Source organism: Gossypium hirsutum, chromosome D03, assembly GCF_007990345.1.
Source record: "Gossypium hirsutum isolate 1008001.06 chromosome D03, Gossypium_hirsutum_v2.1, whole genome shotgun sequence".
NCBI lineage: Eukaryota > Viridiplantae > Streptophyta > Magnoliopsida > Malvales > Malvaceae > Gossypium > Gossypium hirsutum.
In genome coordinates this window covers 18,385,658-18,402,187 of record NC_053439.1, presented here as the reverse complement: position 1 = coordinate 18,402,187, position 16,530 = coordinate 18,385,658, and the positions used below count along the sequence as shown (strand labels likewise).

Sequence of the window (16,530 nt, the reverse complement as noted above, 5' to 3'; positions counted from 1 at the left end):
CCTTGATTTTTCTTCTTTTTAGAAGAAGAAGAGATAGGGAGAGGAGAGACGGAAGAATAGGAAATAAAAGCAATTCTAATTAAATTTTTGACCATTTTACCAATAAAGGCTTATTTCCAACTTTATTTACAGAAACGGGTTAATTTTTACATTATTTATCGGAAATGGCCGAAATCTGTAAAACACGTCTACGTAGGAGCGTTTTAGGAGGATATTTCAGCAAATTGCATCCCTGAGGGAGCGATTTTGCCATGTCAGCATAAAATGCGTTGACGTGGATGCAATTTGCTCTGTGTTTTTTTCCCAATGGTTATTTAAAAATTTGACCATTGGGGGTCCAACGATCAAAAAAGAAACTATAAAACCCCCTCCTATTTTCTTCACACAACATTTCTTCCAAATTTCTCAAAAAATCTCTCAAATTTTTCCCTAAATTTCTCAAAACTCTCTTTAATTAAATTATTTCCTTTAATTATTTTTTAAATTAGTATTATTTTTTTATAATTTCAAAAATATTTGATCGTCTTAGCAATGGCCGAGGAATTAATTCGTCTCGATTATAAACATATCTCCGTCGAACAAATGAAAATGGTAAGGGTTAATTTTAATTTTTGAATATTATTTAATATTTTTTTCATTTATGTAATTTTAATTAATTTTTGTTTTATAATTTTTTATAACAGTCTATAGATCAGGTGTTACAATGTTATATTTGTAATATGTCTGGTCCTCTATCACCGTTGATAGAAAATTACTTGAGGGAAGCGGGTTTTTGGCACGTGGCCAAATAGGTCGGGGTGCAAGTAGGACTTGAAACTCATCAGCGCGTTAATAAAGAGGTGGAGACTTGGGATTCACACATTCCATCTTTCATGCGGAGAGTGTATCATCACTTTGGAGGACATGCAGTTACAATTGGGATTTCCAGTGGATAGGTCCCCACTCATCGGGTCCGTTCAATTTGCTGATTGGGGAGCCATATGCTACGATCTTTTTGGTGCAATTCCGGATAATATTTATGGAGGTCGAATCGAGATGGGCTAGTTACTAGACACATTTCCGAAGCTGGGGAATGATTCGACTGAAATAGAAAGAATAAGATATGCTCGGGCATACATCCTTGACATTATTAGAGGTTATCTGATGTCGAACTTGTCATGAAACCTCGTACATCTGAGGTGGCTGCTGAAACTCATTGATTTTAGAGCAGTTGACGAACTTAGTTAGGGGTTTACCATGTTGGCAACATTGTACCGGGAAATGTGCGGGGTGACGCCACCAAATAAAGCAAAAATCGAAGGTTGCCTATCACTACAACAATCATGGGCTCGGTTTTCCTTTTCATTTTTACGTCCTCGAGTGAACCACCCATATACATTCTCACTCATAACAAGGTAAAATTTATATTAGATTTTACAATTATTACATAGATTTAAAATATAATTTTATGCTAAAAATTTATTTAATTAGGTGGAACCATTCGACGAGTTATGCTGAAATACCTACTGCTCTTCAAAATATACGACTTTTATTAGACCAACGGTCAGAAGCGCATGTAAGTATTAAATAAAATATATATAGAGAACATAGTCATTTCATATTTAGTATTTAGTATTATGTATATAACTAATTATTTTATCACGTTCATATTGTTTCAATGGACACCATACAAGGATTCGAGAATTTGGGCTGTAATTCCGAATGAATTCTTTCAAAATCTGAACATTTGGCATCTTAGAGTCCCATTGGTCAACTATGCTACTATCGAGATGCACCAAATGAATAGATTGTTGCTGCAATTTGGATTTCGACAACCGATTCCTGTGACACTTGATGTGCTCGATGATGAGCACAAAATCGACTTACGACAATCGAATACAAATTGGCCAGTATTCTTCTCAGAATATATCAAAATTTGGGAAAATCAGTATGATCATATACCTACTCGCGAACCGATCATTGTTCCAAAGTTAGCATATGCGCCGGATTACATGTCATGGTTTAGGATCCATGGCAAGCTATATTTGATATCAGAAGAGCAAAGGCGTCAGCAACTCCGTGTCAAAAGGAAATGACAGGGCCCTTTAAATCAAAGAAGAAGGGATGACGGCACGGGCCCATCAACAGCGCCCACACAATCACCAGGCCCAACGCCTCAAGCGACGACACCTACACCACAGCCCCTTCAGATTATGCCAGGTGCATATCCTAGCCCTTATATGTATCCTAACCTTTATATGTTTCCTTTTCCCAATCCTATGCCACGTTGGAATGCATGGCCCGATGCATCTCCTTTCTCGATGACTCTGACTCAATCGATGGTATATAGGCCATCGTCGTAGAAGGGATCGCACGAGGCACTGTCAAGGAGCTCATCTCATTACCAATCCCTATCGCCTTATGGGATTCAAACACCTTCGCCGTGGGTGATGCAAACACCTTCGCATTCTTTATTCTATTAAGGTGGTTCATCCTCCCAACACCCACAACCAAAACAGCCACAACCCCCGCCGGAGCAACCACAACCCCCGTTGGAAGCTGAACCAAGGAGGAATCTAGCGCGTAACCGTCGATCGCTCCTATGTGACACTAATTCCGACCGGCACATACATTCATTTTTTTAATATATTTGTACAAACTATTTTTATATTGTTTCATTTAATAAAATAAAAGTTGTTTTGAATATTTTAATAGTAAACTCTTATTGTCAATATAATTTTTTTCTAAACACTTAACCTAAACACAAAATTATTTAAAAAAACTAAACCCTAATTTAATTAATTTTCTTAAAAACTTTAAACCCTTATTTATTTTTTAAAATTCTTAAACCCTAAAATATTTTAACAAAACTCTAGCACCACAACCCTAAAACCCTAAACCCACAAACCCTAGGGGCTAAACATGCAAATAGCCTTAACCGTAACCCTAATTTAATTTATTTATTTAAAGCCCCTAAAACTTAATTTAATTAATTTTTTAAAGAAAACTCTAAACTCTTATTTATTTTTAAAATTCTTAAACCCTAAATAAATAAAAACCCTAAATTATTTTAACAAAACCCTAGCACTATAACCTTAAAACCCTAAATCCTAAACCCTAAGGACTAAACATGCAAATAGCCCTAATCCTAGAAAAACACGGAGCAAATCGCGTCCCTGATGGAGCGATTTTGCCACGTCAGCAAAGCACATCCACGTCAGTGCGTTTTATGCTAACATGGCAAAATCACTCCCTCAGGGACGCGATTTGTTGAAATATCCCCCTAAAACGCTCCTACATAGACGCGTTTTGTAGATTCCGACCATTTCCTGTAAATAATGTAAAAATTGGCCCATTTCTATAAATAAAATTAGAAATGGACCTCTATTGATAAAATAGTCTAAATTTTTACCACACGTCACAACTTAATTGGCCGATAGAAATTCTTTTCAAAATATTAATAGATTAGAAGTTTAGGTACTAATTTTAATAATAAAATATTTACCCGAGTTTTTTTTTCATTTAAGCCTTAAAAAATTACACTCTCCAGATACAATATAATTAGCATTTTTAAGTAACTCAATTATATTATATGATAAGAAATTGAGGGAGATTAACAAAGCTCTAGTAAAGATGATGACCCTTTCAAGAAAACCATAAAAGTAGCTAAGCTATCATTATCAATCATATCATGTTTAGCCACACAAAGTTAAAGATTCGAAAAGTCATTATTTACTTTTTAAAATAAAATAAATGAGACTTTCCAAATAAAAAATAGGATAAATGAAGAAAACTAGTAATTTGTCCTTGGACCAGATATTAAAGTTTCCATTATTTTAGTCATAATAAAATAATGGAGTTAGTTTTAATGAGTAGGAAAACAAGAAAATTATTTCAACAAACAAAAACTTTACTTCACTTCACCATTGTGTTGGATAACACGTCATGCCTATTCTATTCTTTTTCTTCAGTATTTTTGTTTCTCATCTACGGCTGTTGTAATTTTTATTTTTAAAAATATCAAGTGAGGATTATATATTAATTACCATACTTTTCTGAAGCATTCCTTTTGTCTAGAATATAATTATATACATTTGATAGTAAGTTGATTTGACCATTACTAAAACCATTCTTCTCGATAATGTATGGTTTTAGGTTTGATTATGAGTCTATAATCAATATTTAATTAATGTTATGATAACAACGCATACGAAACAGGATCGCAAATTTATTCACCCTCAACATTATCTCCATCGTGTTCGATTTGGGCACTCAAACGATCCAAAGTATTGCTCATCTTTTGAAGTATAGTATTTTGTTGCCTCTCTCGTGCATCAACTTGCCAATCATGTTCTCGAACGTATTATTGACCTTGAAGAGATCTTGTTGCAGCTTCGTCGTAAAACCAGTAAGGTTTTCCATGGTAACCAGTGGCTTTTGACTTGGATTATCACTCCCTTTGCTACTATGAGTATCACGAGTCATTGCGAAAGCTTGAAAACTATACAACACTTAAAAAGAAAACATTAAGCAAACATCACTGTTATACACTCGGAAATAAAATCAAATTCTCAATGAGGTAAAAATTAATCCTATGAGTCTTTTAAAAGTGTTTAGTATCAATTAATTAGAATGTATTAGAACCGATCTAACCACTACAAAAAACAGGCTTTTATAGCAGCACTTTTAGCGGAGTTTTGACAAAAAATGCCGCTATAGCTCGGGCATTAGTGGCGCTTGTTGAAAAACGCCGCTATAGGTCGAGCATTAGCGGCGCTCTTTGAAAAGCGCAGCAAAAAATTAAGCACAATGCTGTCGTTTTATGTTGAGCTTTAGTGGCATTAGCGGCGCTTGTTGAAAAGTGCCTCTATAGGTTGAGCATTAGCGGCGCTTTTCGAAAAGCGTCGCTATAGCTCAAGCATTATCGGCGCTCTTTGAAAAGCGGCGCAAAAAATTAAGCACAACTCCGTTGTTTTATGTTGAGCTTTAGTGGAATTAGCGGCGCTTTTTGAAAAACGCCACTATAGGTCGAACATTAGCGGCGCTCATTGAAAAATATCGCAAAAAATTAGCCACAACACCGTCGTTTTATGTTGAGCTTTTAGTGGCATTAGCGGCGCTTTTTATAGGTCGACATTAGCGGCACTTTTTAAAAAACGCCGCAAATAAATTATTTTAATTAAAATACAATTTATTTTTAATTGAATATTTAAATTCTTCAGTAAAAAATAATGACACGTAGAAAAAATTTGAAAGTAAAAACATAAAAAAATATTTGTTAAAAATGAAAAAAAATTAAGAGACTATTATTTAAATATTAAATTTTAAAGTTTTTTAGGTACACGACTGGTTGTTTTTTAATTTATATATTAAATAATGTCTTATATAATCGTAAAAGAGATAGTATTAATTTTAAAATATTTAATTAATTATCATTATAGTTTAGGGTTTATGGTTTAGGGTATATGGTTTATGTTTTAAGATTTAGGGTTTAGGGATTATGGTTTATGGTTTATGGTTTAAGGTTTATGAGTTACTATTTAAGGTTTATGGATTATGGGTTTAGGGATTCTGGTTTACGGTTTAGGGTTTAAGGTTTAGGTGTTGGGGTTTAAGGTTTAGGGGTTAAGGGTTAGGAGTTTAGGGTTTAGAGAATTAGGGGTTTAGGGTTTAGATTAATTAGTGTTTTTTAATCAAGCCTTTTTCACCCTTACTTGTAGGGTTCTTAGAATGTCATATGTTCGTGCTCATGTTTGAAATAAGTTTCAGACACGAATACGTAAAGTAAAATCAAGAGTCAAAGGATTAGAATTATCCTTTTTATTAACCAATCATGAACTTCTTTTGGATTGTTTTGATCCTTCTAATTTGAGAGATCCTATCGTAACATCATAAGCTTTGTCTTCTTTAATACGAAAAACTACGTATTCTTCATCAGGAAGACATATCCAGCTCGAGTTTTCATATTATTTAAAATTATTTTCATACACAATTATAAAATTTTACAAATTAAATATATAATGTGGAACAAAACAAACTTAATTTAAAGGAATTTAAGAAATAATTAAACCTTTCAAATATAGAAACAAATTTAATTTAAAGGAGTTTTGTTTTAATAAAAACAACACCATTTTATAGGATTTGTTAGTGGCATTTTTGGCGAAATGCCGCAATTTGTTGGGCTATAGCGGTGCTATACTAAAAATGCCACAAAAATTTATTCTATTTTTATCAAAACGGTGTCTTTTTATTTGCTTCTTTATTGGCGTTTTTGGTAAAATGCCACAAAAGGTCAGGCTTTAGCAGCGCTAGGTGAAAAACGTCGCAAAATGTTATTTTGTTTTAATCAAAACGTCACTGTAGGTTTTTTAGTGGCATTTTTAGTTAAACGCCGCAATATGTACGGATTTAGCGGCGCTCTTTAATAAACGCCGCAAAGGTTGATTTCTTTTAGGCAAAACGTCGTTGTTTTGCTCTCATCTATTTTCCCCTTTTTTCCCTAACAGAGGCTCGTCATTTATTTCCCCAGCAGCCCTAAGTTCCCAAACCTTTTAGATTTTTAGAAAGTTCCCCCCGAAATCCCTAAGTTCCACCCGAAATCAGCAACCCAACTCCTTTCCCCAAATCGACAGCCTTGAAATCGCCATCTTAGAGGTTTGTTCTCGTGGCTTGAAATCTAGGGTTTTTAGTTTCTAGTAAAACGAATTGGAAAGGCTTTTGTAGAGTTTGATTCGTGATTATTTTCATTTTTTTCACATATTTCCTTTGATTTTTTATATAAGTTTCTTTGTTGTTTTTTTTTTCACTCTGCAACTGTAATTTTCTATACTTTTTTAGCATTTGATTTAACAGAAAGCTAGGATTTTCATTCAGTTTTACAAATTCCTTGAGTTTTAAAAATATAATTTGGCAAGGAATAATAATAATGATAGAAAATGCTTATAACTGGCAGAAATTTCTGAATACTATTAATAAAGTTCTATGAAAGTTCATAGACATTTGTTTTGTTACAATGTTATTTGCATTATCCGCCTTTGTTCTAGAAGGTATCAAAAACTTAATGAAATTTAATTGCTTGAGTCAACTGGAACAAAAGAAACGTTAAACATTATTTTATCACTAAGGTTTCTGTAGTTTGAATTCTGAAATGCATTGTAGGATGACTTCCCTTTTAGAGAAAAAGCTTGCTAAGCTTACTTCATCAATAGTGTTAGCAGTCTAATCAATTATTTGTACTTCACAATTAGGATGGAAACTAGAGTTTAACAAATTTAGAATTATTAGAAGGAATTGTTCTTTATCTCAAAATGTAATTAAAAGCAATATATTTTGTTCTGGTTTGGTATTAAGACCTTATAATACTAATGCTTCATACTTATTTGTTTTAATCTATAAAGAAAAAGGTTTGTGAGCCTAATGGATATTGTTGTTGATATTAATACAAGAATAATTTGACTGAATGGAAAAACATACAATTATTTTATATTATGCCAATTTTTGTATCAAATGGTAACTGATGTTATCAAGTTCATGGGATGTGGATGGTTCACTGAGTATTTCTGTTTGTGAATATATCTTCATGTTTTCGATCTGAAAAATATTTGCTGAATTTGCTAGAGCTATTTGAATCTTGCCCAATCTTCAGGAAATCATTTGAAAAATATTATTTTGTTCAATTTGATACATTAGAACAGCTTCAGGAAATCATTTGACATGATAACTTGATTCAGATTTTTTTCAATCAGTTTTGTTCTTTCTTTCTTGATAATCTGTGCTGCATAGATTTGAGTTGTTAACAAAAGCAATATATTTTGTTCTGGTTTGGAGATTTTGCCTTTAAAATCCTTTTGTTTTTTGGGTTTTTCTTGTAATCATTAATTGTGTGTTAGTACATGTATTAAAATTGAAGCAATTTGTCCATTAACAAGGAATTTGTGTTCAACTGTCTGATATGATTTGATAACTAAACCATATAACCCTTGTAAAGAACTTTTATTTGTTGAACAATAATATGGAGGTTTGAACCATTATTTACTTCTGTTTTTTTTTAGAGAACTTTAATTGCATTTTCATTTTCTCTTCACTTTGATGGTTTGAACCATAATTTACTTCTGTTTTTTTTCCAGAAGTTTGTTAACAGTGAAACTATGTTTAACATGATTTTATATTTTTATCTTTTGTTCATTTTCGGTATTAATTTACTTATGTTTTTTTTTCCAGAAGTTTGCTTCGAATTAGAGCAACTTTAAGGTATTTATTCCAATGTTTCCCTAACTAGTTTTCTTAAAAAAAACATCTCCAATTGTTTAAATTTTTGTATGGTTATATTTTAGCTTTATATTTTAGTTATTATTTTTGAGTTTTAAAAGGGAGTTTCAATTATCATTTTAGCTTTATACATCATCTTGGCATAAAACTTCAGCTTTATATTTTAATTATCATTTTAGCTTGATATGTTTCTAGCTCAATTTGCACATAAATTTCCACGTATTATTTACCCAAGCAAAAATAAATGCACAAATTATTAAATTTGGTATTCAAATTCTTAAATTAATTTATATATTTGATTAATTGAAAAAAAATTATGTTTGATTACTTTATTCGGTTTAATGTGAATAAATTATCGATTTTCGATTAAATTGAATAAATTATGTTTGATTAGTTTATTTGATTTTATGTCAAGAAATGATCAATTTTTTATGTAATTTAATAAATTATCGATTTTATATTTGATTAATTGATTGAATTAATCAAATATTAATGATTAAGAATCTTTTACATACAAATAAATGATCGATTTATCATATATAGGCTATTAAATATGTATTATTTTGCCAAATATATTTATTTTGTAATGCCAACTCCAAGTCTTTTTTTTTTTAATTTAACTTATTTTGATAAATATAGACAAATTATTGTATCTTGTAATGCTAACTCAAAGTCTTTTTTTTTATATATATATTTTACTTATTTTGATAAATATAGACAAATTAATTATATTTCAATTTCTTCCCCGACTAATACAAGGAAAGCAAAATTGAGTTTACTCAATCATATAAAATAAGATAAAATATATTTTTCACAAGATTATTAATAAAAGCTACAAAATGATCTTTGAATTATTCGGAAATTAAAACTTCTATTTTAAATGAATATATAATTTACATAACTCACATACATAACTTAATAACTTATATATATCATACCATAACTTACAAAACAAATACATAGCTTACATAATACATAAATATATATCATATCATAACTTACATAACTCACATACATACTTAAAAATCTTAAATTACTTATATATATCATATCATAACTTACGTAAGTCACATAACTTACATAACTTACATAACTTAATTATACTTATCCCAAAACCCTAAACCCGTGTAATTTATTGTTAACTTTAGACTTCAAGAACTACGAAATGGACCGATATTGGATGAATTTGTCAAGGGTAAGCAACGACTATCAAAATGGAGTAAAACTTTTGTAAATTTTGCATTTCAATATGCAAGCCAAGAGAATATGATTCTTTGCCCGTGTAAGAAGTGTGGCAACATCAATTGGCATTATCGTGAAGTTGTCTACGAGCATCTAATTGTTGATGGGTTTATTCGCGGTTATAAAAAATGGATTTTCCATGGAGAATGCACACCTAGTACTTCATCTTCAACGATAGATGTATCTTATCCTCGTGTTGATGAGGGTTGGTACGTTGTACTCCGTAACATCCCTAGAGACTTGTTTGACATGGGCAATGGAAGTAGAGATGACATCGACGACAGATCAGAAACTTTTCCTTTTCCAGAACAAAACTTAAATGAAAATATCCCTAGTACTAGTACACAATTTCAATGGGTTCGCCAGGATGTTGATGAAGATATTTACGAAATATGATGTAGTAAGATTTTATGATTTTTTAATTATATGTAATATCATAATTCAAATCTTGGTCTTATTAAATATTTTAACTATTTTATATGTGCTGTTATTGTTGTAATTAGTTACTAAAATTTTAACTATTTTATGTGTATTACAGATAAAATGCCTAGAAGAAGATTGCGAGATCTAAGTATTGTTCAAATTACTCCAAACTCGGAAGAAACAAATAGTGAACAACAGACTGCTATTGGATCTTCGAATGTTCCGAATACACCTGACGAACCTGTAGAATTTCAAAGTATGTTTAAATTTAATTTACATGCGTGTTGACTTTTATTATTGATTTCTTTTTCAAATTCTTATATTATAATATATCATTTTTCAGCTGAAAGTGGTGGGACGCACAGAGGTCGAGGACGTGCGCTACTTAAAGATTTATACGAGTTAGATCCTATCGAGCGTGTCAAAGTATGTAGAAAGAGTTTTGGTCAGCCTGTTGGATCAGAAGCTCGACTTTTAGCAGGATTTTTGGGCATTATAGCACGAAATGCCAATATGTTTCCTATCAACTACGATTCATGGCATCAAATGTCTAATAGTAACAAAAATCAAGCTCTCAATAATATTAAGGTAAGAAAACCTTAATGTGATTTATAATACTTTGGTTTAAGTTTCATTTATATTTATTTTCTAAACTTGTGTTTTTTGTAGGCGAGGTTTGCTTTGGAGGTATCGGATAATTATGTCAAGAAGGCATTGGGAAAAAGGTGGAGAGACCATAAAAGTACTTTAAAGAACGAATATTTTAAGACAAAAACAACCCTCGAAGAGAAATTGTGAAATGTCCCGTCGGGAATGCTAAGGTACCAATGGGAAGATGCGATTAGATTTTAGAATTTAAAGAAAGGAGAGTTATTACGTACTTCCAAAATCTTATAATTATTTCGGTTTATAGTATTTACTATATACGTAATAATAATTTCATAATGTAGGATCGTGAACGAGTTGGAACAAGCAGTAGGCAAAAATAGAAATTCACTCACACAGCTGGGTCGAAAAGTTTTGCTTGTGTAGCTGAGGCTTAGGTATTTTGAATTTATTAATAGTGTCAAATATTTATTACTTTCCATTAAGTAATATTTTTACTACTATATTGTAGGAACTGTCGTCTGGTCAAAAAGTTAGACGCCTTCAGCTTTTTGACATTACACATAGGAAGAAAGATGGATCTCCTATGACTTCTGAAGCTGTAGAAATTATGGTATATTTAGTTAATTAAATTTGAATTATTTTAAATATTTATAGTGTTTAATTGTAATGTTTTAATTCATCGTTTGTAATGCAAATAATGTTAAGTTATGTTGCATTTGTTATTATTATATATTTCCTTTAGGAGAAACTAAAGGATAAAAAGGCAGAGTTATGAAGCAATTGCTTCGAGTGATAGTTCTGTTAATGTTGACGACATTGATAATCGGATTATTACTGAAGTTTTGGGTTCTGAAAGGCATGGTCAGGTTCGATTTCAAGGATCTTTTGTTAATCCAACCCAATATTTTGGATCCAGCTCGTATCAATACATGCCTTCGGGGAGTCAGACTCAAGTTGAAGTTCAGAGGTTAAGAGACCAGATAGCTCAGATGCAAGTGAGCACAGTTGAGCAAATTACTCAACTTAAAGCGGAGGTAGTATCGAGAGAAGCTGAGGTTCGAAGAAAATATGAAGATCTCCAGCTACAACTTAAAGCAGATGCAGTAGCGAGGGAAGTAGAGGCAATAGCGAGAGAAGCAAAGGCAGCAGCGAGGGAAGCAGAGCAGAAAGCACGACGCACTTCAACTACAACTTCAGAATATGATGAATATGTTTCAACAGTCGCAAAATCCGCCATCTTAAACTATTGTATGAATATTTTTAACATTTTAAGTTTTAACATTATTGTAAGAATAATTCGAATTATACTTCATTTATCAATTTATATCATATATCATTTGTTGAATTTGAAGTATCAAATTTGTTGTTTTTGGTTGGTTTCCATATTACAAGAAGGGTTGCATATGGATGAAAATTGGATGCTGGAAATCTACCAAAGTTAGTGGCGTTTACTGTAAAACGCCGCTAAAGAACGGTACTTTTAGCGGCATTTTTAATAAAAAGAGTCGCTAATGAACATGACCTTTAGCGGGGTTTGCTATAGAAGTGCCACTAATGAACATGACCTTTAGCAGCGTTTGCTATAGAAACGCCGCTAAAGAACATGACTTTTAGTGACGTTTGCTATAAAAGCGCTGCTAAACAACATGACCCTTAGCGGTGTATCTTATAAAGGCGCCGCTAAAGGTCATGATCTTTAGCGGCGTTTATGCGAGAAAAATGCCACAAAAAATAGAGGCATGGTCTATAGCGGCGTTTGGGTTAAAAGCGTTGCTAAAAATGCCGCTATAGGCCTAAAAAAATGCCGCTAAAAGCCTGTTCTGCTGTACTGAACAAAGCAAAACCAGGGGCACTAGGAGTCCAAAATCGGCTAGACACCAAAAAATTATGTTGCCTGAAGAAAGGTATGTGCAACATGCTTTAACATACTAACACAAGAAACAAGAAAGTGTTAGAATATGTAATAGAATAATAAAAAAAAAAACATATGACAACCTAAAGCTAAGAGTCAATAAAAATCGTCGAAACCCAAAAACCTTAAAAATGCGAAACAATTTGACAACTTGGTTCGAGGTGTTTCTGATTTCTAAAAATCGTGAAATTTCTACTAGAACCTCCTCAAATATACTATATTTGATCTGGAAAGTTTTGGCACAAAATTCATCCCAAATAATATATATTTTTTTAATTTTTTCCTTCTTCTTCGTATTTCTCTATTTTTATCACTTTTTTGATCATTTTATTTGTGGGAAATATTTTTATATTCCAAGAGAATGCCAAGAATCAGTATGTAAAATTATTCTAATAGTGACAAATTGACATTGAGGGATTTAAATAAATTAAGAAAATTTATAAAATCTACCTCGTCCCTCTTTTTCTTGTCCTCTAATCGTGTCAAGAACGGTACGTTCATTGTGCTCAGAATTGAGATTACCAGATCAGGCATCGATTCAACTACTTCCTTAATCAGCTCATGGTGCATAGTTTCTTCCTCCTCCTCCATGGGTTCATCGACATTTTCTAGAATTTCCTCCTCTTCATGGATTGTTTGGCTTGGCGACTTCAATTCCATGCCTAATCACGATGCAATCACCTTTACGTGCTCTTTTCCATCTCTCCAACGATTTTTCTCCGTGTTACTAGGGAGGCTCTGGCCATTTTACTTTTGAAACATAGTCATTAACTGGTTCATTTGGTCGCAGAGGCTATCCATTCGAGATTTGAGTCATCCACATATAGCTTGGACTTGTTGAATGTCCGTCTTCATAGTTTGCATCTCCCCCTCTGATCGGTCAAATTTTTGACCACATACAACATGGTCATTCACCGCGAACCGTTGTTACAATGGTGGAGGTTGGTAATGAGGGTTTTTTCGGGTTTAGGCTTGATTTGCACCTCCTTGGTTACCTCCCCACTTGAAGTTCGGATGATCTCTCCAACTGAGATTGTAAGTATTTGAATAGGCATCTCAACCCCTATTATTTATGTAACTTGCATCCTCTAGTTGGTTCTCATAATGTGCCTTTACTCTTTTTGGCTTGACTGGGGTCTCCAAATGATTAAGCTTCTATAAAATTCATTGAAATCTATCATCGTCATTTTCTTCGTTTATTGCTTTCATTGTTGGAGGCTTAGGTTTGTACATAAATCTCTCAGTGGGCCCCATGTACGAGTTCATGACCATGTCTTTTATGATTTTGAAGGTTCGTTCGTACGTATGGAACATGATAGATCCATTGGATTCTTTCTCTAAGCTAGATTTAATATGTTTATCAACACCATTATAAAATAATTGGATCTAGAGCCACACCTATAGTCCATGGTGTGGGCACTTCCTTAGCATTTTCTTGAAATGCTCTCACGCCTCGTACAAGGATTCACCTTCGTATTTTTTAAAATTGGAAATTTCTCACCTTATCTGAATGGTTAAACTAATTGGGAGAATTTTATAGAGAATTTTTTCTTCTAGATCATTCTATGTTTTCATGGAACCATGTTCTAACAAGTCTAACCAATCAACCACATTATCACATAATAAGAACGAGAATAACTGAAGATGGACGACATCATCGAATACTCTGTTATTTTTTAAGGTGTCGCATAATTGCAAGAACCACTTCAGGTGCTAGTTCGGGTCTTCTACCATGTTTCCCTTGAATTGCAGCATGTTTTGGATAATTTGAATCGTGGCTGCCTTTATCTCAAAATTATTGGTGTTAATCGCCGGCGTACTCACACAACATCTACTGAGCCATTGGGATTTCTTCCCAATTATTTCCTTGTTGCTCTTTTGGATCCTCAGATAAAATATTTCCCCAGGGTAAGTTAATTACCACGTGTGGATTAGTATTCATCTCTTGACAATTGTGCCTAAGTAACTACACCAGATCTGGGTACAATTCGGTTGGAGTGTTAAAGCTTCGGGTCATAAACGACTTGAAAAAAATGAAAATAATAAATAATAATAAATAAACAAAAATTAAATATTGTATCTATAGGTTTTAACTTTCCTACTTATCTTATTATTAAAAAAATATTTTCAAGATTTATTGTTGAAACCTCCCCGAAAATAGTGCCAAGAACTTGACCGCCTATAAATGAGTTATCGCTTATACTAAAATATAACACCAAAAATATATAAGAATTTAGAACAAATGTGTCTGCAAGTGCACAGGTCAAATTATAAAATAGTTAGTACAACGAAACACTTGAAAGTATTCTAAGGATCGTACCCAAGGGAGGATGGAATAGATCTATGAAAACTTTTTTACATAATAAGTCTAAATAGTACTAATTAATTCTTATATTACGACAAACCATAAAATAGATTAATAAGGGAATTTAAATGACTAAATAAATAAATAAGAAAAATAAACAAATGACTTAAATCAATAAACCAATCAGGAAGGTTAACTCACTTCAAGGTTTATAATTAACTTTAAATTAGGGTTTAGGATGGATTAGCTATCGATTAACCAATTATTACCTCCCAACCTCTAACTAACAAATCAATTGGTAAATACTCACTTATCTCCTGAACTCACTTTCTCAACCAAAATAAATTACGATTTACTCGGTTTGACTTATCTCTCGACCTCGTCTAACCTATGATAACTTCCTAGGGTTGTCAAGCCTAGGGTTTAAGAACACATAATCTATACCAACTAACTCTCTCGGGAAAACCTTAAATCCTCCGTTAATCACATCCCTATCCACTCGTTAATCTCCCCTAAGGGATTTAGTCACTCATGTTATTTATAATCTCAACTCCAATTGAGTAAATCATGTGAATAATACAATTGAATCGGAAGAGAAACGAGATTTGAATAATCGTGGATTTGATATTGAATGGAAAAAGAGTAGCAAATGGATTAATTGGAATAAAGAAATAGATTGAATGTAAAGAGAAAATAAAGTGAAATACTTTAATAATATAAAGTAGCTCTTAAATCGAAGCCGATTCCAAGATGAAAAATAAATAAGTTACGAAAAGCCAAAAGAAAACTAATCTAATCCTACTCTTAAACTACTAAGGCTTTTGAGTGCATATAGGACGACTTATTTACATCAAACCTTTAATGTCTTATTTATAGAAGTGTTGGAAGCCCAAATTAGGTCTCCGACACGTCCTAGGTCTTCGTGGAAGATTAATTGTGCAGACAAAAATAACCCGGGCATCCTTGGGCAACATATCGACCTGTGTTACGCCATAGCCCTCATATGGCAAGACACGACATGCAAATTCGTTCTTGTGTCATTCTTTTTGTGCTTTGACGTCTTAGGAAGCTTGTACTTCACTCATTCATTGCTTCCACGTCAATTGGACCTATAACCCTGCATCCTACACACTCAGTTACAAATATTAGCACAACCTAAGGCCCATGTCAGCCTAATGGGTCACAACACTGATAAAATGTGTTAAAAGCACTTATTTTACTAATATTTAATCCTATTCTAAATACCAAAAACATAATATAAAATATTAAATTGCCTAGAAAACAAGCTCCTTAAGTACAAAAATAGACCAAATTAACTACTACATTTGACGACAGCCCACTTGACTATAGTAGATGGTAAGAAGGATGAATATGATGACGTCTGTCATCCATTCAAACTAACATTTAACTTATATAGCTAGATTAATCCTTAATTAAGCTTAATTAATCACATTAATCATGTTCGATTTACATTAATCTTTAATTAACTTCAGCTAATGACATCCACCTTCAAATCCGACTAACATATATTTTAATTTGTTTTATTTCTATTTTAGTCCTTTTGATAATTGTTACCTAAGTCCCCAAGCCTTTTCCTAATTAAAACTCTATAGTGATTAAACTTTTACAATTTAGTCCCTAGGCCTTAATTAATCATATTTTCGGTTAAATTACTTAATAGATTTTAATATATTAATATAGTAACTCCATAAATATCCCTATTTAATATTTATGGGCTCGGTTTAGGAAACAAGATTCCAAAACCGTATTTTTTGACACTATTGAAAATCAG

At 32.4% G+C, this 16,530-nt stretch overlaps 1 protein-coding gene and 1 non-coding gene across 7 annotated transcripts; both read left to right on the top strand.

Annotated features, from left to right (window-relative positions):
- Nucleotides 1-6,414: 6,414 nt before the first annotated feature.
- Nucleotides 6,415-11,866, top strand: LOC107949527 (uncharacterized). Of its 6 annotated transcripts, none has more exons than XR_005911237.1 (7): nt 6,437-6,633; nt 8,200-8,229; nt 9,396-9,889; nt 10,028-10,168; nt 10,256-10,500; nt 10,582-10,733; nt 10,863-11,866. XR_005911237.1 is itself a non-coding variant. In XM_041089843.1 (6 exons), exons 3-5 carry the CDS (start codon nt 10,033-10,035, stop codon nt 10,708-10,710), a joined length of 510 nt encoding a protein of 169 aa, XP_040945777.1. In that variant the 5' UTR covers nt 6,415-6,633; nt 8,200-8,229; nt 10,028-10,032; the 3' UTR covers nt 10,711-10,733; nt 10,863-11,866. The 6 variants fall into 6 exon arrangements, 4 of the variants coding, with proteins under 4 accessions (XP_040945777.1, XP_016739684.1, XP_040945778.1 ...); XR_005911238.1 differs by having other exon boundaries at nt 6,458-6,633; nt 8,203-8,229; XM_041089843.1 differs by lacking the exon at nt 9,396-9,889 and having other exon boundaries at nt 6,415-6,633.
- Nucleotides 11,867-13,835: 1,969 nt separating this feature from the next.
- LOC121215759 (small nucleolar RNA R71) lies at nt 13,836-13,945 on the top strand. The gene has a single exon (XR_005911734.1). It is a non-coding gene; the product is annotated as a small nucleolar RNA R71 (small nucleolar RNA).
- Nucleotides 13,946-16,530: the final 2,585 nt, after the last annotated feature.

Coding starts and splice junctions, on each gene's coding strand:
- LOC107949527 (XM_041089843.1), top strand. CDS start 10,033: ATGCCTAGAAGAAGATTGCGAGATCTAAGTATTGTTCAAATTACTCCA. Junction 10,169..10,255: donor CGAACCTGTAGAATTTCAAA/GTATGTTTAAAT, acceptor ATCATTTTTCAG/CTGAAAGTGGTGGGACGCAC. Junction 10,501..10,581: donor AAGCTCTCAATAATATTAAG/GTAAGAAAACCT, acceptor TGTTTTTTGTAG/GCGAGGTTTGCTTTGGAGGT.